The following is a 23,730-nucleotide window of genomic DNA, read 5'->3' as shown; positions in this document are numbered from 1 at the left end:
ACTGTTTCTGTTCTAAATGGCAAGCTTCCCCATGCAGTGAGAGCCTGCATATATCCACAAGGAGGGCTTGGCTGACCAAATGACACCCTCAGCAGCATGGAAACACAGACTGTGTCACTGCAGCGGTTTCACCATTCAGTCAGCAGTTCATCTGCCATGGCTCAGATATGTATAAAATCCATCCTTAGTCCTTGTTTTTTTAGGATTATAGCTTGCAATGACTCAAGATGTTGTAACTCAAGATGTTACAACATGCAGTGACTTACATTCAGGAAGTTGCTTTTTTCCATTGCCGCGTTCAAGTGCTTTACCACGCAGACCTTTTGAAGACAGAAGTAAAGACATTAACACAAAAAGTCCTTTTGAGTGAAGGAAAAGCTTGATAAGCTGGTAAATAGATTCTGTGCAACGCGTCATGTGATAGATTGTGTATTCATTTTTATTCATTGTTTTAAATAAATGAATTCAACATTTTCCAAAGAAGCCTAAGATAAAACACGCTTTTATTTTTCCATCACGCTGTTTGTTTGATGAATTGCTAAAGATAACGAAAGCACTGAAAGCAAGACCCATGATGACACCACCTCTGGATGTGCTGTCATCTTGAATTCTTGTCATTTAATTCTGCTGCAAGACTTGACTCAGGAACTTGAGGCTTGAGGCAAATCGTGTTTGTATGTGACAACAAAGCGTCTTTAATATGAGATGATCAAACAACATTTTGGTTTCTAATGAAAGTTGCTCATTAGTTCAGGAGCTTTCTTTCCTCTTGAGAAGTGACACCACTCATCCTGTTTGCAATCGCGTCTTCCATCAGGATGTGTTTCTGTTCTGCTAAATAGGCCTTTCTCTGTTCCTGAGCAGAGGCATTATTGTTGCTGATGACAGCACGACAAAGAGGAATCGGGTTTCTCTCATGGGTTCCCACTGGCATGAAGGATCTGTAGTCTGCCTGGCAGCATCAGGTTCCTCTCGAGGAGAAATGTTCGTCTTGTACTCGCTCCAAGTGGGAGAGTGCGTTAGCTTCTCATTACATCGGTTTTATCTCACAGTAGGTCCACAGGTACAGCACGGGTCATCTTACAGCTTGGCATGGAGCCTCACTGGTCCTTCCCAGTCTCTGCTATAGACGCTTGATGTTGCTGCTGGTCTGAAGGAGTGAAATGAAATAGCTTTGAACAACAGCATTTGATGATTGTTATTTGCGTTCACCAAAAATGAGATGTACCATAAGATTATTGATGATTGATTTACCAGCCCTGCTTGGCTTGTGTAAAGGGTTTTCCTCTGTGTGACGGTGACATGTAGCATGTTGTGCTATAATGCTCAAGCTCTGCACATATTTCCCACAGGATAGTGCTCACTGCATCAGTCCCATCGTAGAGGGTTGATCAAAACGATGTTATTTCAATTGATTATCATTGTGTCAATCTTTGGGCAGCATTTTTCTCAAGATTGGCATTTGCTACAGAAGTCATTACACAGCATTTTGTTGCACGCTGAGTCACCATGACATATTTTGAGGAAAACATGCTTCACAGTGTTTCTTGAGTATTTTCTTATTTTTCTGTTAGTGGCTGATTGCTCAATCTAAATTGTCTTATGTGTCATATGTGTTAATCAACATGATAAACCTGCACGGTTTCATAAAGTGTAAAAGCACAAAACCATCCTTCAACATGAAATGACAAATACCTGAGAAAAATCTTCTTCAAGGGCAAATAATGATAATATACTTCATAATATGCTTGACCGGTTGTTTATGACCAAGGCAATGCTGTAACGGCAGCATAAACAGGCGACTCACACCATTTTTGTTTTCTGTTTTGTTGGACAGAGATCCGTAACCAGCTGGTGGAGCAGTTCAAATGCTTGGAGCAACAGTCTGAGTCTCGTATCCAGCTGCTGCAGGACCTGCAGGAGTTCTTCCGCCGCAAAGCAGAGATTGAACTGGAATATTCACGCAGCTTAGAGAAATTGGCCGAGAGGTTCTCCTCTAAGATCCGCAGCTCCAGGGAACACCAACAGTTCAAGTGAGTTTCCCTCGCTGCCTTTCAGCCACCTGCTGATGAAACAGTGTCTGTGCATCAGACATGTTGTGTGAAAAGACATTGGTTTGGTTACATATCTTTATTTATGCTTTCCAAATGAATGCTAGTCTAATGAAAAATCTGAATCTCCTGCTATTTGCACCTTGACTAAAAAACTGCTGTTCTTTACTGCTGTATATTTGCTATTGGATCGATATTCAATTATAGCACATTTTTAAGGAAAAAACTGAGTGTAAAAATATAGATCAAATGTTTTTTTACCCGAAACAAATGCAATATATTTTCTCAGCCCTGAGTAATGACTTGCAGGCTTTCTCTCAGAACCCAGGGCAAAATAGAGCCCACAAATGATGACTCACCACTGCTCGATAAGCTTATTGCCATTGGTACATTAATAACTAAAGGTAACTCAGCAGCATATCAACAACTGGACAGTAAGAAGGCATTGTTCAGTTTAAGTTTAAAGTGAGTAAATCTAACTGAGACAATAAAAGTAATGGGGACAAAAATTAGATTTTGGGAAAATGAGGGGGACGTGTACCTCATCCTCTATGGAAATTAGGCCCCGTTTGCGTGTTGTAGCGTGAAAGCACATTAGTTTTCCGAAGTGTTGTTTACTTTAACTAAACAGTTTTTCTGTTCGGTTTAAATGTATTTTTGTAAAGCTACTGTCCCCTTTTCCTTTCAACGTGTACCAGACCACAGGGATGTGTATGCCAAGTGACTTTATCCTCCTCTAAACACTCACTATTTATAACCTGACTGTAAGACCCAGCCCTGCTGCTAATCACAGTGCCTTGTTTGATTACAGTGCAGAACTACACAACAAAACTCTCCAATATGATTATGGACTGTAAGAAAATATATATTATTAAAATGAAGCTCTCTATGACATCTTCAAAGGTCGACTGGTTCTGGCACGCTGGTAAGGATGCAGTTCATTAAAGAAGTTAAATACTGTTGAGGGCTGCACATCACAGATCCAATGCAATCAGTGATGTAGTCTCGCACTTAACTTCATAGAAGGAAGCTTTGAGTGAAGCTGAGCATTATGTTTTAGAATTGCAGCCATTATGTACAAATATAGCAAAGTCAGTATCAGACAGAAACCTGTGGAGGTGGATATTAATTTAGAACCGTGTGATTTATCCAAGGAAGGAACTTATCAGTGAAAACAGTCGGTGTTATTGGTACTGTATGTTTGCTTGACTGTTGGCGAGATGGATCTTTGTATTTGTAGGTATCATTGTATCACTGCAATGTTAAGGACTAACAAGGATGAATTAGTTGTCATGGATTAAAATGTTTTTAAGAGTGCTCAAAGTATCAACAGTTTATTTGTACTAAATCTTGTAAAATGATTTATAGTATATAGTAAATCATTACTTTTACTTTTACTTGATTTGATTATTTGACATGTACTATTTTAATGAAAGAAATTCTGAGTCTGTTGAGAGAAATGTAAAGCCAATGGTGAAGTACAAAGGCCAAAGCATAAATGGCACACACACACACACACACGCACACACACACACACACACACACACACATACACACACACACGCACACGCACGCGCGCACACACACACACACACACACACATCCACAGTATAGTGACCTAAATGGACAACAACGTATCTCACTTTTAATGGTTGTCTTTTTATGCGACGCCCTGTATATTGAACTTAATTCAGCATAAAGAAATTATTTGAAATATATGAATTCACATAATGTTGAAAAATATGAAACAGTTCAACAATGTGAGCTAAAGAGCCAAACTGAAGCAGTGACAGACCACAGAGGAAGTGTGGGTGGGCGGCTACTACACTTGCTTGACATGTAATCACAGCTAAAAGTCTGTTACGTGCCAGCCATACCACGCACACTCTCTCTTATGTATCAGAATGAAAACTTTTATGCTTTTTCCTGCTTAAAGCGTATACAGGCTACATTAAATGTAAACTGGCGACTATTTTGTCCAAAATGAGTTTTTAAGCACAGACATTGATTGCACCATGTGCCTATAACTCCAGGTCTGAGCAGGCAGGCAACCACAAATCCTGGTAATCAGCTGTGACATGCTCTGTACTGTGCCTGGCCTCCCACTTCAGTGCAGTTATATTTTAGATACTTGATTTTGTCTGCGTTATATCTCACTCTGCATTTCATACCACGTAGCAAATCTGAACGATATCCTTTTCCTGTGACTGTCTCATTCATTGCAGTAAAGGGTATGCTCTGTGAACTCTGTGTTGCACTGCTGGGGAGCACGTCAGGGACAGCCAGAGCGTCTTGTGCCTGATTTATACCTTGTCGTTTTAAGGGACATCCAAAACAGAGCAATACGATCGTGACCAGGACAGACTTCCATATGTGCTGGATCACAGCCCACAGTCTGCTGGCTGAACCCTCCCAGTGCAGATTCATTAGCAAGCTGAATGCCACAGTGATTTACAGCTACTGCAGCTACAGCTGCACCGCAGCAACCCGACCAAGGATCATTTTGCTTTTCCACTTTACCTCATTCGCCTGAGTGAAAAGACACACTGAAGGGCTACTGAGATGCTCCATGCTGCAGTTGCTGTGCGAGATAGTGCACCACTTCCTTTCTCTTACTGGTCCACAGTTCCTGAGAGACAACAGCTAACTTGATTATAATTATGGAGCAGACATTTCAAGGTGTATCATGGATGTGATTATAATGTACCACATCAAGTTAGAGTGGATTGGTATCATCTGTCTGTTCAGACGTAGCACCATTAAAAAGGCAACTCATGCAATATTGATATGGAGAATTACCTGTTTGGGAGAGATAAGACAGGGCTTGTGCTGATGTCCAAATTGGTGAGTGTGTGAGTGTGTGTGTGTGTGTGTGTGTGTGTGTGTGTGTGTGTGTGTGTGTGTGTGTGTGTTCATCTCTTTGTGTGTGTATCCGAGCGATTGGTTTGGCATGAACTGGGGTAGAAAATTGTTTGGTATCTTTACTGCGCCAGATCTCCGTGCAGTATATGTGAGTTATTTTAGTTTTGAAGCTGCTTTTGCTCATTTCCATGCGATGACTTTGTTCACTTCGTGGTCAGCATGGCACAGCTTTGAAATGCATCATTGGATATTCCAGCGTGTTTCTTCTGAGAGCGGTGTGAGGCTGCCTTTAGCATCAATACGTTTGTCTTCAAAAGAAATTAAACAAGTGTGATGCAATGCTTTAGTTATGATATTAATATGAGGAATGATGTCTGCTGCATAGTATCAGGTGCTTACTTTAATGCTATGTACATTGGCACCAAACTACAACTGTAAATTTAGTCCCATAACTATGGCTGCTCTCAGGAGCTTCGAGGGCAAAATGAATTTCAATGGCAAAGCTGGCTGCATGTGCCCACGTTCCCCTTGTCTTTTGTAACTGTGGTTGGCTCCTTCTCCTTTTCTTTGGCTGTTTCATTGATAAGCAGCAGGCAGGCGGGGTGGAGGGGATTAAAGGCCTCCACAGAGCCGAGTCCTGGTTTGATAAATACACACTTCCTTCTGGAAATCCTGGCTGAGACACATCATAGGCCCTGGGTGATGGTGGCATCCACTGCAGCCACGACTAAAGCATATGCACTGTTCTATATAATGCTTACTTGTTTAGGGTATGCACAGTATGGAGACAGCTTGCCATCAGTTTATCCTTAACTCAAAGGATTATTGCAATATTCTCCAACCATACACTCTTTCTCTGTTTCTACATTTTAAACTGTCTCTGGGTCTGATCTTCTTCACGCTCCGCCGTGCATTCACAGATCACACTGCATGTCTGTGTCTGCTTCATAGAGACAGTGAAGCAGTGCAGAAGTTGTAAAAACCGTGGCGACAGCCAGGCAGTGCTTTACAGGATGAGACAGATGTAATAGGATGCCAGAAAGCTGCACTCGTCTCTCCTCCTCTTCCTTCTCAATTCTCTAGAGACTCTCAGAGCTCATTGTTTGCCTTCTGCATGTTAATGATATCCTGTGTATAAATACCGAGGGCATGGAGCCATCCAAAAGCAACCCTTTTGAAGGCTTCTAGATGAATTGACCTGCAGGCTCTTAACCGATACTCTGCCTTTTAGGGGAAATCAGCCAGGAGAAGTAGGTACAGAGTAGACATGAATGAGTTTTACTGCATGCGGAAGTCGATCCTTTTTGATGGATAAGCCTCTGTCTCAGAGCCGGAATAGAAAAGGTACTGTCTCTTTGCCATAAAACAAGTCGAGGAGCTACATTTATTACTGTGTTAAAATGCTTCCAGAGATGCTGCTGGTGCACAGGCCTAATTATCAACCTTCTGCTCCTAATTCCTGTGAAATGAGGACAGCAACTGGGAAAAAAAGATCTTGTGTCCTTTTTCTGTTTCTCTTTTCAAGACTTTAATCCTAAGCGTTAAGAATATATACCTTACCACTTTTAGACCAATTAATAATGACTACCGTAATTATTAAAACTAATAACATTCCCATCATGGTCAGCTGGACTTTGTGTTTACTGCCAATCAGGGAATGTTAGCATGCTAAAACGTTAAACTAAGATGGGGAACATGACAAACATTATACCTGCCAAACCTCAGCATGTTAGCATTGTTGTTGTGATTTGTTTAGCTCATGGCTATGCTTAACTGAAGTCCTAACACATCTCCAGAGGCATATCATATAAAAGGACGGACTTAAAGTTACTCTGACCTTTTAACTGGTTATGAAACTCTCTCAAATTAATACTGATGCCTCCATATGACCTACTTAGGCAAACATCAGCGAGAAGATTGGCTATTTCTATATAGTTTTTTTTTATGTTTGTTTGCGGTGCCGTTGGGTCAGATTCCGCGCAAAATCAGATGAAATCATGCAGGTTCACCGGAGCTCCTTCAGCTCAGACTCCGGCAGCCAACAGCCCACTGCAGACAGACCCAGATCCAGCTTCCCTGCAGTCGGAAGCTCCGATGAGAGGTGGCGAGCTCTGGAGAGCGGCTCCTACTCCGGCCAGGAGCTGAGCTTTGAACCTGAACCGAAACTGCGCAGGGCAGACCGTCAAACCCGGCTGCAGTAAAATGAGAGGTTTTCTAAAGGGCTTGGTGCTCAGAAACACTGCTGCTTTTGTCCACAGGGACCGCCAACATCAACACAAAGTGAAAGTTTCTGGAAGTAGCTTTAAGCAGCAAATTTCAGCACTAGTATTACATTGGGGACTTCAAACACCTTTCACCATCGGAGGGCCGAGGATTTACCTGAAGAGTGTTTGGATGGAAAGCTAGGAGGATAAAAAGGGACTAAAATGGGCCTGGTTGTGCTTAGGTGAAGCATCTCTGACCACTTTTGGGGATTAGCAGAGAGTCAATGTGCTTATCCGTAAACCTCTCAACCACAAACCACAATTATACACCGAAGAGCTGCATCCCTTACAGGCAGATGAGTTAGTCAAGCAGAGAAATGAGGGATGGTGACTGAGACGGTAGAAATAGGCCATCTCAGAGGAGTGAAGGAGAATATGCTCTACGTGGCGTGAATTTATGGCTGGATTATCTCGGCTCTTTCAAATTACCATTAGGTTTTGGTAATGGCAAATGAATTGACTCGCTTTATCTCAGGACACCATTCTCAATGTTAAAGAAGCGGGCCTTGTAATAAATGGATCGATTAAGTTTTCTACATGCCATCCTGTTTTCTGCCCCTCACTGACGTCATGAGAACAATGTGCTGGTGTTTGTGCCATGTCAGCCTGATGTAAGTGTGTTTAGCGGCTGAGTTAAGTAAAGGAATAATGGGGAAAGCACTCTGGAGTAGCTAGATATCAACTTCATTAGATGTGATTAGCATAATGGAAGCTCTCTGAAGGAGGGCTCTTTGATGTTGGTGCTGCTCATCTCTTTTTCTCTACTAGTGAAACCCTATCCCCCACCCTACTCTGGCTCTCTCCCTCCTTTGCTCTCATTTCCCCGTCTCTCTTTGTCTCCTCCTCCTCGAGGTGGATTGATTGATTAATACTCAGATAGGATCCAGACAAGGGTATGGGTTTGAGGGGATTGTGGGTGTGTGTTGGTGGTTCTATGTCTTTGCGCCTTGGTCTTTCTATTTGAGATCACCCGAGGCGGAGACAGTTTAAACTGACTATGCAGCAATCAGGGCCCATGACTCTGTGCATCGTTATGGTCGCCAGCATTATACATTTACAACAGTTGATGCCTAACACACTGTACTAAGATGGTAAACACGGTTAACATTACACTTGCTACACATCAGCATCCGAGCGTTGTCAAAGTTCCAAAGCACTGCTGTGCCTAAGTATAGCCTCACAGAGTGCATGGCTGTTGACTCTTAGTCCTGTTTAAATGAGCTTTTTTGGTATTATGCTTCATAAAACTGAGAATTGAAAGCAAATGACGATTAAAATGCATCACCAGCTGTTCATATTATGACATTCTAACAGCCCTGTATTTTTCTTGCTTTTTCAGGAAAGACCAGCACCTGCTGTCTTCAGTAAACAGCTGGTACCTGGTGCTGAACCAGACGAGGCGAGAGAGCCGTGACCATGCCACCATCAGCGACATCTACACCAACAATGTCATCGTCCGCTTGGCCCAGATCAGCGAAGACATCATCCGCCTGTTCAAGAAGGTCAGTGAAACTATCATCCTTCCCTCTTTGTTTACTGCTACTCTCTTATCACTCGCGCACAAACTGTCAGAGTTAGAAGGACAAAACAAATACCAAACAAAACAAATACCAAACAATGTGCTTGAAGCTTTCATTTGCTGAACTTTGTTATGCCTTGGTGTTGCTATAAAGGTGTTTGTCATAAACTGTGCCAGAGCTGAAAAGAGAGAAGCACTCCGACCTTTTTAAGTCAGGTGCCCTCAGGTAGTTGATTCTATATTTGAAAGTATGAATGGATGGCTCCCATGCTGCTTGTCCGGCAGACATATTGGGAGGCAATAAATAATGCATCAAAATGTCATGGAACTCATGACACATGCACATGAGCTTCGGATGATTGACTGTTGGACACGACTTCTTCTTTCCTGCTATGAAGGGAATATGTTAAGAATGAACACTAACAGGTTTCTTTAAGGGCTGTTACATTACGACCCGCCACATCTCTTACAGTGTGTTGCATCACAGTGGATCACTCGCTGGTTGAATCCTCCCTCCGCCTCTGCAGTACATGCTGCAGTCTGTCTCACTTCAGAGCCACTGATGCATACAGATGCCATTCACCAGCTGCTGGAGGCCTCTGTGGATATTTCCCATTCATCACATTCAGTCCAGTTCTTGTTTGAGCAGGGCGTGCTGCCTGCACACCAGATACAAAGTAAAAACAACAAATCCCACCATATTTCCTGAGGTTATTCCATTTTTTCCTCTTTGATGAATAGTTTTGTTTCTGACTCACCAGTAGCAAGTTCTTTTAAGCACAGTTAGCCAATTAGGGCGTGGACAAACATGTTAACTTGGGGATTGGTGTGGTTTTTGTGTGTGTGTGTGTGTGTGTGTGTGTGTCAGGGAATTGCACTAATACTCGCCTTGTCCCTATAACTGTATTGCTGCAGTGAGGCTTTCTTTGAACATTCATTGTTACATTGATCTGACAGAAAATGACACTCTTAATGAATCATAGTGAAATGACAATTATGCATCTTGCTGAGTCATTATGATGCACCGGCATTAATGAGTCAGCTTCTAAGAAAGTTTCGTACTCGTTTAAACATTTTTGCCGTATTTAAAAGCACATGACAGACTTTAGCATGCAGCATGCGAATCATCAGCTGTAGTTAGCTGCATACCAACAGCCCACCTATCGAGCATAATTAGCTGTATGCTTCAATCTCCATCTGACGAGAACTGTCATTGTTTCAACAGATTTTCTCTTTCCCGTCCATACACCTGTAAAGATGCTTAAGATCTTTGTTTTGCTAAATGCAGTGCATTTCAGATGACCAAATCTCACTCATTACAGCAACCAGGCTTTGTGAAGGATTGTAGTTTGAAGCCTCTAAATGTATTGCAATTACTTGCTGAGCATTAAAAGTCAAAAGGGTTACGTGGCTTGTCTTTAATAGGGCTCTGCATCTTCACTCATAGTGCAGTGTGGCCAAAGGCAAGGGGGACAGGAAATTGCGTGGGTGGAGTTGTAAAGTTAACATAAACTGCGGTAACTAGCATGGTTAGCATGCTAACAGCAGTCCAGAAATGTGTTAATTATACAGGACTATGGCGTTTTTCAACATTTTACTGTCAGTTAAGTCTGTTACTGTCCTTGCACTCACTACAGATATTCAGCATCCATTCTTCTCTGCTGCTTGTATTATTCTGCAGTGCAACAACAACTATAAACAGTGTACTCTCTTACTGTAGCTGGTGGCACCTTCAGGCAGGCAGAAGAAAAGAAAAGCCAATTACTTTACTGCAGTGACGACCCACTGACAGGCAAAGAAATAGATAAAAGAAAACCTACAGTAAATATCCACTCTATCAAACTTACCAAAACAAACTGATGCAGTGATATAATGTTGTGATATAAAACTGTGAGTTCCATGATCCCACCACGACGTGGTAACATTAAAGACACATTAAATGACAAATATAATAGAAGACTTATTATAGTCGCATTGTGGAGAGTAGCCCAACCAGCATGCTGTTTGTGATTGTTATTGACGACGTTGGTTTTTCTATCAACCGTCCTCCTCCACCACCACAACTTCCTAGCTCTGTGAAGTTAGAGTTAGAGGTGTTTGTTCTGTTTTTTAGAAGGTGTCATGTCATCACACTTTAACATCCTGGTGCTGTTGCATTCTATCACCTTTTTTGTCTACAAATAAAGTCGTTATGCTTTTCTCCCACACAAACACACCACATTATGAGATTAACTGTCATTTATTTCTCCAGCCCAGGTGTGTCACATGTTTTTGATCACAAAGGCATGCTGTGTGGCGATATGACTGTGAAAACGTACAGCTGCATGTGTGTTAAAAGCTATGAGAAGAAATAACTGTGTCTTCATGAGGTGTTCACTGAATCCCTGACAGTTTCTTCCAAACAAAACATATTCAATTGGCGGCAGAAAGAGATCATAGCTCAAGCAAAATCTCCACCACTAATAATCACAGGACATGATACGTGCATGTGGCATTCCTCGTCTTGGCTATTGAACACCAAGTAGAGTGGAACAGTAAGTAAGTGTGTCATGTACATTTGTACATTAGAGGTACTACTAATACATTTAAAGCACAAGAACACTGATTGTTTGAACACTGTACAATAGATTTGTGAGCAGTGTTCTCCATATTTTCATTAATTTCCTCATCCGACTGGAAGAAAGAGCTGGTGGGATGGAGGAAGTGGGAAAAGGGTTTTAGTTTTAAACTTTAGATAATATCATTTGAATTGAATTAATCATACTTAATAGAAAATGTATGACAAATTAAAACAACTATTCTCAGTCAGGGCATCAGGTGTTGTAATACTCATAACACGCCAGAAATCCAGATTGTTGGAAGGAGGAAGGCCTAAATTGACGGGGGTTTATCTTTTGATGGGCATTGAAGTGTCATTTCAGAGGAATCGTTGCACAAACTCAAGTGGACATTCTGACCTGACAGTGGCGCTTGAGGACAAAATCAGGGAGTCGTTAGGATTCATCCTCTGATGTCCTTGAATATGTCCCAAATTCAGTGGCAATCCATTCAGTAGCTGTAGAGATGTTCACTATGACTCACCAAAGTCATTGTGTCAGCATAACCGACCAAAGGGTCACAGCTGAAGGCTCCACCATTATTTGTTGTCTCACCCCTGCTATTTCTGCTCGCTGTGTTTCAGAGCAAGGACATTGGGATCCAGATGCACGAGGAGCTGGTGAAGGTGACGAATGAACTCTACACTGTGAGTAATACACAGCGTCTCCTCCTGATCGATGCCTCGCACCTTATCGCATCTCCGAGCTCATCCACTTCTTTTTCCTCTCTCTGGCCTGCTGACATTTTATTTCATGTTCTCTCTTTTTTAATTATCTTTTATTACCTTGCTTTCTTCTCTGTACATTTTGAAGTACGTGTGCTTTCCCGCACAGAGTATAAAAGATCCAAACGTTTCCTCGTCACGATTCCACGTCATGTCCGTACGACAGTCCTGGCAGAACCTAAAACCGAGGCTTAACACGACTGCCGTCAGCCCACCTATGCATAATATACACTCAGTTGCTATTTTTAATAGATACAGCTTGCCAAAATGAATGCGGTCAAATGCACAAAATATTAAAGTATTACAGGCAGTATGTCTTTTGTTAGATGTATTTAAATAGGGTGTCAGCACACAGACTGTGTTGTTACAACACTGTCAGATAACACAAGTCAACTTGAGTTAACTAAGAGTTTTTGTCTTCACCATTTCTTCGACCACTTTTGTATTCAATTCATTCTTTGACAATTGGTTAGAACTAAGAAACTGAATTGTTAATAAGGGGATTTTTAAGATGAAGCTATGTCAGGGATTAGGACATACTGTACTGGTGCTGCACTGAGCACTCTGGTGAGTTCTTATTGAGGGAGGCATTGTGCCCAAAACCTGGACGAGCTCCAGGCAACTTCAGCAGTCTTCTGCCCCCTGCGGTGAAACTGAAGAGATGGCAGAGCTGCCTTGTACAGTATGACTTATTTATTTGTGCAATGTGATGAAAGTCAAACTATCAAAGGGCAGTGCTGGCAACTCTCCCTGATCTTGCCATTTGTACATTTGGATGCTGCAAAAGATCCCCGTTATGGAGAGCAAGTGACAATCAAAAGTGCGTGCATGTTCATGACATTCATTTGCATCTTGAAAGGGCTCTAATTGGCAAATACTTTTAAAGACTGGCCATAGTTTCTATACTCCACACTTTATGTATTTATGTTAATGAATTAAAATGCAATTATTGGTGCAAAAGGTTGTACCTGTCAGGTATTGCCAGATTGGTTCACTGTGTATTTCAGGTTGATTGAAACACATGGAAACATATGATTATTTATATCTTTATACTTTTTGGATAATGCTGCATGATAAAACTCAGATGGTTCCTCTTCTCATTTTCTACTTGGCTTCAGCTGCAGTCCGGCAGAAAATTTGAAATCCAAATGTTGACGTATTGCCTCGTTCTTTCTGAACATGAGGATTGTGGGAGTTGTGTGAACATTCTCAGCAAAGGTTAATAAAGTGATTATTGTTGCAATAACACAAATATCTCTTCCTATGAAATTAAAGATTTCATGTTGGACATTAAACACATACTTTTCCCTACTAATTCATTGTTTTCTCACTAACTATCCATTGCATCGTGACCATATTTGAAGGCGGTTCCCTGTTTTGGTATTTCTTCTTGACTCCTTCCTTTTTTCTTTAAAGGTGTCAATTATTGATGAAGGGATTGTCTCCACACTACTCCCAACTAGCTAGCGGCTAGCAGCGAATGTTTCTAACAGCACAAACAGTGCTGACAGAGCTAACGGTATTTACCTTTGAGGTAAATGTAGGGTGGGCGTTATGCTTCCACCACAACGCTGTGGGTCGGAGGTTTGACAACGCACACGCAGGCATAGAAGTTATTTCACAAATGACCCTCAGGCAGCTGTAATGTTGTCTGTTGGAGGAAAATAATTTTTTTTTTCATGACTGCACCCTTGTTAGTATTCGATTGTACAGAAATAGCTAAATCAATAGCGTGGCCACATGGTGATGGCCTTGTGGTGTTTTGAAAGAGTTTTCGCTGGCTGCCAACAAAACAAATTTTGCTGAAATAAAACTGTGAAATTCCCATTTGGGTCCCTGGCTGATCGGTGAGTGGTAAGACTGTGGGCTGCAGCTATTGTTCAAATATTGTTTGAAGTATGACGCTGCAGCATGAGTATTACGAAGAGAGAATAACCTGTTGTCGTTCTGGTGGCTTGTCATCTATACCAAACCTGAAATGAGCAGATAGGAGCAGAAGCCAGGATGTACAAGGGGCCAGTCACTTCCTGCTCTCGGCAACACGTCTTTGTGAAATTCAGTTTTCTTAGCTTTTACCCGTTTTAATTTCCTGCTGCACTGACTTAATATCCCCACTGAGATCAATGAAGCTTATCTTATCTGTCTGATCTACCACCTTGTGTCTGATGTCTGCTCTTCAGTCTCATACACGTTATTCTTTTGTTGACAACATCGACAATATCTCCTGCAGACCTGGGTGCTGGTTCCATTCATTTACGCATTTGTAGTTCAGTCATTGTTTTCTCAACAGTATATAGCAACATATACTCACTGCTTGTTAGTGCTGAAAACATAAATATCAAAATATCATAGCTGCTGTATAATTATTGGGGAAAAAAGATCAGACCAAAAGTCTTCTTTATTTTGCGCATGATTCATTTATGTGTATATATGTATGTATGTATCTTTATCTATATGTATGTATAAGACCCTTTTGAAAGAGATTTGTTGCATCTCACGTGCCCTTTTCTGCAAACAGTAACCTTCATTTTTTGGTTTGACTTTGTGACACTTTTCATATTTTTCCATGGTATCGTTAAGAGCCTGTTTTCACTCTTCACAGTAGAAGTTTCAAAGTGGTCAGAGAGGTGAATATTTTAACGGGAGATAAAGAGGGAAAGAAAGAAACAAAGGTCCTCAGTCAGAGTAGCGGTTCTTGTGGTTAGTCAGGGGCTTAAATGCCAAGAATATTTAGCTGTACGTTGAAAAGCAGTATCTACTTCTCACCTTGCCTTCATGGAAACTCCAGCCAGTATCTTACTGTTGGGTTTGTTTCACCAGCTCAGAGAATGCAGGATTTAAATGGCCCATGGCTGTCGTCAGATGACTCAACTAAACACACACCTCCTGTAGACGCAGCTGAAGCTCAGTCTTCCTGCAAATGAGTTTGTGTCTTTAGCTGCAGGTCCTGTAGTCAGATGGTTCAAAGTTGGCTGCATTGAAATGTAGCATGTTTTCAGAGGAATTTAAAAAGAAACGGGTTGACCGCCTGGGGAGAAACAGAGTGTTAGCCTAGTTTCTCTCTTCGTGGAGTAGCAACATCGAAGTCAAGCTTTGTCTCTGAGAATAGACTCGTGACTTTTATTCGATCTATTTATTTCACTTTCAGGTGTTTTCCCTGCAGCTTTTTGTCACTCTGTTGTTGTAGTTTTTATAAGAGTTCCTTCACTGCCTGGAGAGGAGTGCTATTTACTCACAGAGCACATAGAAGGGAATAAATAGAGCCACTTCAAGTTGCATCACTTGTAAATATTACGATCACAGGGTTGGAGGTCATTGGATGATTAGAGTGTGACCCAACGTCAAACATGTGATTTGATGAGTAGCTCTTGTAGAGATAAAAGGAACCCCACTGCTTTAGTTCAGCACCAAGTGAGCATTACTTACTCGATCCCAGGAAACAAAGAAATGACTGTAATTCTATATGCTCGAGACGTTTGAAGAAGCTGCTCACATCTGGACCTTCCTTTACGAGGCTTAAGAACGGGCTTCCAAGAGGACAGACGCTCCCAACGAGCATCTGGGACGAGTTAAAGACGCGGGATGCTTCTGTCTTGTCGAACGAGGCTTTTCTGTCACTACGGTCTTGTCATCGCCATGTTGGTGTGGGGGGTCTGAGTGTCTACGTTTCAGTGTATAAGTAGAGATCAAAGTGAAGAGGTAAATGCAGAGAACAATGTTGTCACTGCTGCTCAAAAGAGCTGAAAATGAACAAGTGTTGGGTGATGCAGAGTTACTGTAGAAGTGATGAGGCAGGGAAAGCCCCAGTTATTGGGGGTGAGGGAGTGAGTTGAAGATTTGACAGCCAAGGCTAAACCACACACAACCCTGGGCCCCTGGAATCACTTGAAATATTCCACAAGTAGTGACATCTTTGTTACAACTGCATTGACTCCGAAATTGATCTTCCGGGCCACCATGAAAAAGCTCAAATCAAACCAAATTTTGGAAGGAAAGGACACGGAGGGCCTTCAAAACTCTGATCTTTCCTTTTTATCTCTGTAATGTTGGTTGCGTCTTGGAGGGAATATGGCATTATCAAGACAACAGTAATGCTGATGTAAGTCAGTGTACAGGTGTTGATTGTGGTGTGTGAAGAGCGTATAAGCACACAAGCAAAAAAGAGTCTTTCTGGTTTGGCCGACAAAGAAGCTTGTTAAACCATTTATATCACTTCTCAGTCGACACACCTTAAGCGTTTCTGTGTTGTGGTATCCATGACAATTTGCAAACTGAATCAGGGCTTGTTTACATGTCCGTTTACAATTCCCAGCAGTGGCTGCTACTACATATTTATGGTTGGCTAACTAAAAATACTAAGGATGCCATCAACTTCTACATCACTGCAGAGAGCATTAGTCTACTCACTATGTATTATTGTATATAGGACTTTAACAATTATTTTCCTATTCAATTAATATCGTGATCATTTTTTTTTGATTCATTGGTTAGCCTATAAAATGTAAACATCTGACATAGAATAGCAGCAAATCCTCACATTTGAGGAGCAGAAACCATGGAATATTTGGCATTTTTGAAGCAATTAATCAATTATCAAAATGGTTGCCAATTCATTTTCTGTTCATCGACTAAATTAATAATCACCGTGTCGCTGGAGCTCTAGTTTTGTATAAAGCATTGATATAACACCTATTTGCTCCTCTCAGTCTGTGGGCTACTGTACTTACTATCCTCTGATTTGTCACTTTTTCATAGTTTGACAGCATCTGCCAAGCATCTTTAAATCTTGTCATTCCAGATTATAATCTATATTGGTCAAATGTGATGATGGTAATGAGCATCATTAATGGTCAATGTTTGGAATACCTGTCATGCTCCTGCTGCAGGTGATGAAAACATACCACATGTACCACACCGAGAGCATCAGCGCAGAGAGCAAGTTGAAGGATGCTGAGAAGCAGGAGGAGAAGCAGTTCAGCAAGTCCGGAGATCTCAACGTCAACCTCCTGCGCCACGAGGACCGCCAACCAAGACGCAGCTTCGTCAGGAAAATTGAGAAGATGAAAGAGAAGGTGTGTACGAAGGATGGATAGTGTTGTGTATGTTTACTTATATAGAGCCATTCAGCTTCAAATCCCCAACCATCAGTTGGGTTTTAAGGCCAGCTTAGACGTTAAGAGCTGCTATTATCAGTATTTGTATAAGAGCAATGCATGTAATTGCTATGTTCAATGTTAAAGGGAGCGCTCATAGGGGAACCCACAAAGAATTAACACTGAAACGTTCCTTTTCAGCTCATCTGAGCTTTGTAGCTTCTTTGAGCTTATTGTTTTGGTTTTGAGCTTTCAACTCTGTTTTTTATGTTTTGGTTAACTCTAACCAATGTCATTACGTCATTTTTGGTCACTGCAGGCAGCTGTATTGATCGACCCACTGTGCACGTACACTTAGACAAAGTTAGCGACCATCTGCTGAACACAGTGGCACATTACGTATTTCCCTCAGGAGTTAGTAAAGACCAAGAACAGAGCTAATAGCAGAGTGAATATTTATATGTCAGGTGGTCAGAAATTTGATCTGTCTGATCATGTCTGTGGGAACCAAAGATGCTGAAGTGTAAATAATGAACGTGTAATATACACAGTTATTGCAGGTTAAGCAGCTTCTCCTCAAAGCTGAATGAGTCATTTTGAAGTAACTGGCGGACCGGCTCTATTTGTTGGGTTCACATGGAGAGAGTGAGAGAGGGATAGACCAGCAGACAAGCAGCAATATAATGTCAGAAAGTCTCAGCGGAACGCTGTAGGTCTGCAGCCAGATACTCACTGAGCAAACAGCAGTACTCCCTGCCAACAACCCGACTCACTTTCCATCTTATGCAGATTTCTTCTTTGTACAAAGTCTTCTCTGCCAGCAGTCTAGGGTTGGTGGTCTCTGGAGCGCCATGTACTTTAGAAGCACCCATGCAGTTTTTATTCTGGATCTTCTTCTGGAATTTCTTCTCTCAAATGAAACTCCCATTATCTCTCAAGTGTGGGAAATCAAAAGGCTGTCAGAATGACAGCCTCCTCAGGCTGGTATCCTCAGAGATGCTGCTTTTCTTGGGAACTGAACACTATTAATAACACAGCATGCAAATGAGTTCTCCCCCTGCTTCTTGTTTCTAAGCTTTTGTCTCATTACTCTGCCTGCTAACAGGTTAGAGGACGAAGAGGAAGACACAAAAGTTAATCTCTTTTCCTCTAAGCCAGCGGTTCCCAAACTTTTTAGGCCACGCACCCCCTTCTACATCCCGACCGGCTTCACGCACCCCCAACCCCCCCCCCCCCACACACACACACCTTAAAAAAAAAAAAGCAACAGAGCCGCATAAAAATCGGACGAATGAGAGAACAGTTTGCTCGCGCGTGGCGTTTGTTTTCGTGCCTTCGAAAAGGTAACGGACGATTGGCCAGATTGGCCACATCTGTAGGCTCGTCTACTTGCAGAGAGTAAAACTCACTCTTCTTCACGCGACCGACCAATGTAGCCAGGATGTCTTCGGACAAAGCATCGATGCGCGCGACAGTGTTGTTGGACACCGGGATCACGTCCAACTTTTTCGCTTCTCTCTCTCCAATCATACATTCCACCATCTCTTTAACATTTTTCCCTCTCCACCACCGCCTCTCCTCCCTATTACGCGGTCAGAATACGACCACAACACGCCGCCTGTCTCCGGCAGAAATGCGCTCATCCACGCACGGGAACAACACCGAGTTGTAATATAAACCTCCATAACACCCCGCCACTCTCGGCTCATACCTCCCCAGCAACGAGGCACATCACCCGGTCACAATACCTCCAGAATGTCCCCCGGGTGAAATCCGGGACTTGGTTTTATGGTTCCGAGTGGCCGGCGCTCACTCGTTGGCGCTGGGACGCGAGGTCTCCAGCCGTCCCCGCCGTGAGGCACCCGATCGTCAGGTCTTCAGCCCTCGGAACAGGCCGCGGGTCAATAACTCGTGGGTGGCGGGGTAGAGGCGAGGCAGATCACAGAAACATCATAAAGACTAGAGTACAGCAAAGATATGTTGATGAGAAACGTATTTGTACGTCAAACACAAACGTAATCAGGGAGAAAATACGTTCGTGGTAAAACGTAATTGAGAATGCATTTTAGTTTTGGGGGAACGTCATTTTTAGGAGACAGGACTGCACCGCCATTACACTTTTCCTCTCGCGCACCCCCTAGAGGCAGCTCGCGCACCCCCAGGGGTGCGCGCACCCCACTTTGGGAATCCCTGCTCTAAGCCACTGCAAACATTTGGCATTATAATGGCTTTGTGAAATTGGGAGTGAAATGTCCATGGATAATTTACAAACTATTCAAATAATGGGCAAAATGTCTCTGCTTTTGAATTATGATGCTTTTGTATTGTATTTGTATTGTATTTTGTATTTCTGAGTCATTGAGTTGCTCGAGTGAAACTACTTCACAAGCACAAGTTTGCAAAATCAATGTGTTTTGATTTTTCAGCACAAATGTCACTTGATGGAAAATGTTATTTTATCAATATTCTTTAGATTCTAGTGGAATTACATGTATTGATCTGAATTCACACGGGAGATAAAGGCCCACAGATTGCCGACCATCAAGTTAAAGTCTGTTTAAATACTTTAAATGCTCTATTTGAAGGAATCATTTTACATTTTTGGAAATACACACTTTCTTGCTGGGAGTTCGATGAGAAAAATGATACCCTTTTCATGTCTGTATACTAAATATGTAGCTGAAACCAGCAGCCAGTTAGCTTAGCTTAGCATAAAGACTGGAAACAGGGGGAAATGAGCCTGGCTCTGTCCCAAGGTATCAAAATCTGCTTACTTGTTGTTTTACGCTGACACTTGTCACAAAATCTGAGTAAAGTGAATTTTACAGACGCTAGTAGTTGGATTTTGTTACCTTTTGGTTTCCAGTGTTCATGCTAAGCTAAGCTAACCCGCTGCTGGCCCCGGCTTTGTATTTACTATACAGACTCAATCTTTTCATCTAAATTTCTGCCTGAAAGTGAATAAGCATAGACGCCAAAATGTCAGAATGTTCCTTTGATGCTACATATCTCTGCTACTTAAGTGTTTAGAGACAGAATAATGACTAAAGCCTGGCTGTGTCACTTAACACATTACTATCTCTACAGCCTGACTCTCCAGACTTAGCTGCCGTCTCTGTCCTGAGGCTGGTCCCAAAGCTGCCACTGCCTGAGCGCACACTCAAACCCTCCCTACTGCTTCATTTCCCTGCACTGATGTTTTTTGTCCTCATCTACTCTCTCTCTCTTCTCTCCTCCCCAGAGGCAAGCCAAATACTCAGAGAATAAGCTGAAATGCACAAAATCCCGGAATGACTATTTGTTGAACCTGGCAGCAACAAATGCAGTTGTGGCAAAGTATTACATCCATGACGTCTCTGATATGATTGATGTAAGTATGCACTCGACACATGTGTTTGTTTATATCTCTCAGCTGGGATTTCTGATGTTGATTTAAATCTGCAGCACTGTGGTGTTTCTCACCATCTGTTCCGGAGTTTCATTCACTCTCAGCCTGTTAGCTGTTCGTTTTCAAGCTGCTCTGTTGGCCCCAATGAATGTATTTGGCATTATCTTTGTCATTATTAACCTCTGCACAGCAAACGTAACACTGATATGCTGGTAACTGATTGCTGTTGACATGAGTATTAGTTCGGCGTTCTGCAGTATTACGCAGCTACAGAAGGATACTTTTGACCGATTTTTCTCATGGAACTCCATCAGTTGACTCCTCTGTCTCGTCCTCATTCATTTGTTTTAATTGATGCTGCTTTTGGGACCTTTGCTGGGACGAACACAGCATGTACTTGTGATTGTCTGCCTCAAACTGCCACCAAGTAAAAGACATGACGCCAGACACATACCGACTCTCTCGCTGCTGTTTCTGTCCTTATGTGGTCTCTCCTTTAATTGGTCAGAGTAGAGGAAGAGTAGAGCCTTTCTAACTCTGACACTGTAATATTACCTTCATTATAACCGACAATAATATCCCCATTTTGTACAGTATGTGCACCAAACCTACATCAACCACTTTGAGTCGCTTTTATTCAAATTATGAACCAGTAGCACTGCTGTTTGTTTGTTGATTGCCACAGTTTAAAATGACTGACTTTGTTCAGCAAACCACTAATGGTTGGAAGATGATCAAAGCCAGCTGGTGAGCAGAGGCTGTGTTTATGCAGGCATGAATGCACTTAATGTGGTTGGCACTGGGCTCTAAGCCACGGGTGACCTGCTACCAGTCACCCTGCAGACAAACATTGAGTTGAGGAAGCCTTTATTGACATCTTAGACAAAATATTTCAAAATCTTCTGTGTCTACAACTTTCAGATGTGAACACTTCAGGAAGGTGTGACTTTGAGACTCTGAGACTTTTTTCATCCAGTTCCACTATTATGTGATACACACACACACACACACACACACACACACACACACACACACACACACACACACACACACACACACACACAGCCTTTATAACAACAATCAAAACACATTATGAAGCATTTTAGAAGATATACTATAATATTATATACAGTTCAAGTGACAAATGGTCGTGAATGTGGGCTTTGTGGCTGTTAAAAACCTTAATATTAAGATTTCTATCACTGATGTTAACCTGTCAGCCCTTCAATGTGCCTGTTTCTTCCTCTGTTTTAATGGCCTGGTTGTCACATTTTAGCCTGAGGCCTGACCACCATACGGCCCGACATTAGTCACAGCGATGGTACATTTCCCAGGTCAGGTGTGATAAGGTATGATTTCAGTGAGATTTCTATAATGTAACAAACCATTACATTATTTTACACAATTGCAGTTGAAATAGCATGAAGAGTATGTATCTGCTATATGCAGTGTGATGGTGAGATGTTGGTGGTAGCTTGACATAATAATAACCCGATTCGTGCCTATCCCTGCCTCTTTCACGGTACCCAGTGAAATGTCCATGTCATCCCAAATCCTGCTGAGCTGCAGGGTATGGGATTGTGAGCTTGACTGGGTTGGCTGCCACAAGCGGGGCAGGGGAGGAAGAAGGGTCCGATTGTCAACTCTGAGTAACTGTACACCACACATCAAACCAGATGCTCACGCTGCAAGAAGTCAGCTTTGTCAGTTGGCATCACTGGCTTCAAACTGTTGAAGAGTAATTCTGAACAACATGTTGAGTTGATTCTACGCTGCCTAGAAATAATGAATGCTGTGATGAGTGAGGTTGGTCAGTGGTGTCCGCATGATTAAGTATTAGATTCGATTAAGCACATTAGATACATCTATTGTGGTGATTACATGCAACCAAATTGAAATTTAAGCATTTTAAAGTGATTGTGTGAGGTATTGTTGCTGTGGGTAAAAACTTGAGTAGACCTTAATCAAACGAGTGAAATGCAGCCTATGTAAACATGAACATATTCAAAATGAAATGAGTGGCATATGAAACGCATATATAAATGTTAATATGCAGTATTCACCTAAAATATGTTTGCACAGCTCTAATGGGAAAGATATGAAACACATGGAAGTGTGTGATTCGTGTTTCGAGTATATCTATTATAGTATATATATTCGTGTATCTAATCTTCCTTCGCCGATAATCTGCTTCCTTCAGGCTGCTGCTGCTATATGAATGTGTTTTCACTCAGTTTGCGTGTTTAAAAAGCAGCTAATTTGCTCCCTTTAGTCTTTAATCTGTTGAGCCACTTTGACTGAGTGGCGCAAATGAGGCTTGTGCACCGAAGTAGAAAGAGTACTTCCTCAGTGCTAAAGAGTGTTAAAGAGAGTTTACATAGTGATTCGCAGAGCTGTCAGCTGCCTCAAGCTCCCTCTGAACCTTCTCACTACCATCCTCTGCTTAATTAGGTTACTTCATCCAGCTCTGTATGATAAGACTCTGTAATTATCCCTGGTGTCCTACTGTGCTAGCTCTTGAAATTCTGTGAACTCCACTTCTATTTCTGAAAGGTAACCCGTAGCAGGATGCAATCTGGGATTTATTCCATTAAATAGGTCTGAACATGCTAGAAGGTCATCAAACTAACCAACTTCACTGAAACTTGCACATTCCTCCATATTCCCTGATGGATCTATATCAATTTGTCAAATTAAACGTTGCTGCAGCAGTGATGTAGAAGTGTACTCCAGGGAGTGGTCAGTACATCATGACATCACTGTTGTGTTTGTGGTAACAGGGGCAACTTAAAACATGTTTGTTCAGCCTTGTGTTGATTTCATCTTAATTATTTCAAACTTTATTTTGCAACTCCATCTACTACTACATTTTCAGAAGGTTTCCCTGGTTATTTATCAGACATTTTATCTCCGCAGTGCTGTGACCTGGGCTACCATGCTAGCTTAGCACGCACCCTCAGGACCTACTTATCTGCCGAGTATAACTTGGAGACATCCCGCCACGAGGGACTGGATATCATAGAGAATGCGGTGGACAACCTGGATTCCCGCAGTGACAAGCACAAGATAATGGATATGCATAACCAGGTGTTCTGCCCTCCAATGCGCTTTGAGTACCTGCCGCACATGGGAGATGAGGTGAGATGCTTAATTAAAATGCTGCAGATTTAACATTGATGTCACTTAGTGAAGAATGTTTATTTTTTACAAAGTAACTATTTCAGCTTCAGA

At 42.0% G+C, this 23,730-nt stretch overlaps 1 protein-coding gene across 1 annotated transcript in view; it reads left to right on the top strand.

The window, feature by feature from the left end:
- Positions 1-23,730, top strand: part of srgap3 (SLIT-ROBO Rho GTPase activating protein 3) — a gene marked incomplete at both ends in the record, with an annotated part of 46,278 nt that overhangs the window by 10,456 nt on the left and 12,092 nt on the right. Inside the window, 6 exons of the mRNA XM_079297061.1 lie at positions 1,838-2,033; positions 8,517-8,679; positions 11,878-11,940; positions 16,905-17,090; positions 20,353-20,481; positions 23,416-23,637. Of these exons, the coding sequence (XP_079153187.1) occupies positions 1,838-2,033; positions 8,517-8,679; positions 11,878-11,940; positions 16,905-17,090; positions 20,353-20,481; positions 23,416-23,637 (959 nt within the window). The remainder of the gene's footprint in view (positions 1-1,837; positions 2,034-8,516; positions 8,680-11,877; positions 11,941-16,904; positions 17,091-20,352; positions 20,482-23,415; positions 23,638-23,730) is intronic.

This window comes from Melanostigma gelatinosum, assembly GCF_949748355.1.
Source record: "Melanostigma gelatinosum genome assembly, chromosome: 3".
Classification (NCBI taxonomy): Eukaryota; Metazoa; Chordata; class Actinopteri; order Perciformes; family Zoarcidae; genus Melanostigma; species Melanostigma gelatinosum.
Note: the sequence above shows the minus strand (reverse complement) of the source record. Positions and strands in the feature narration are given on the sequence as shown.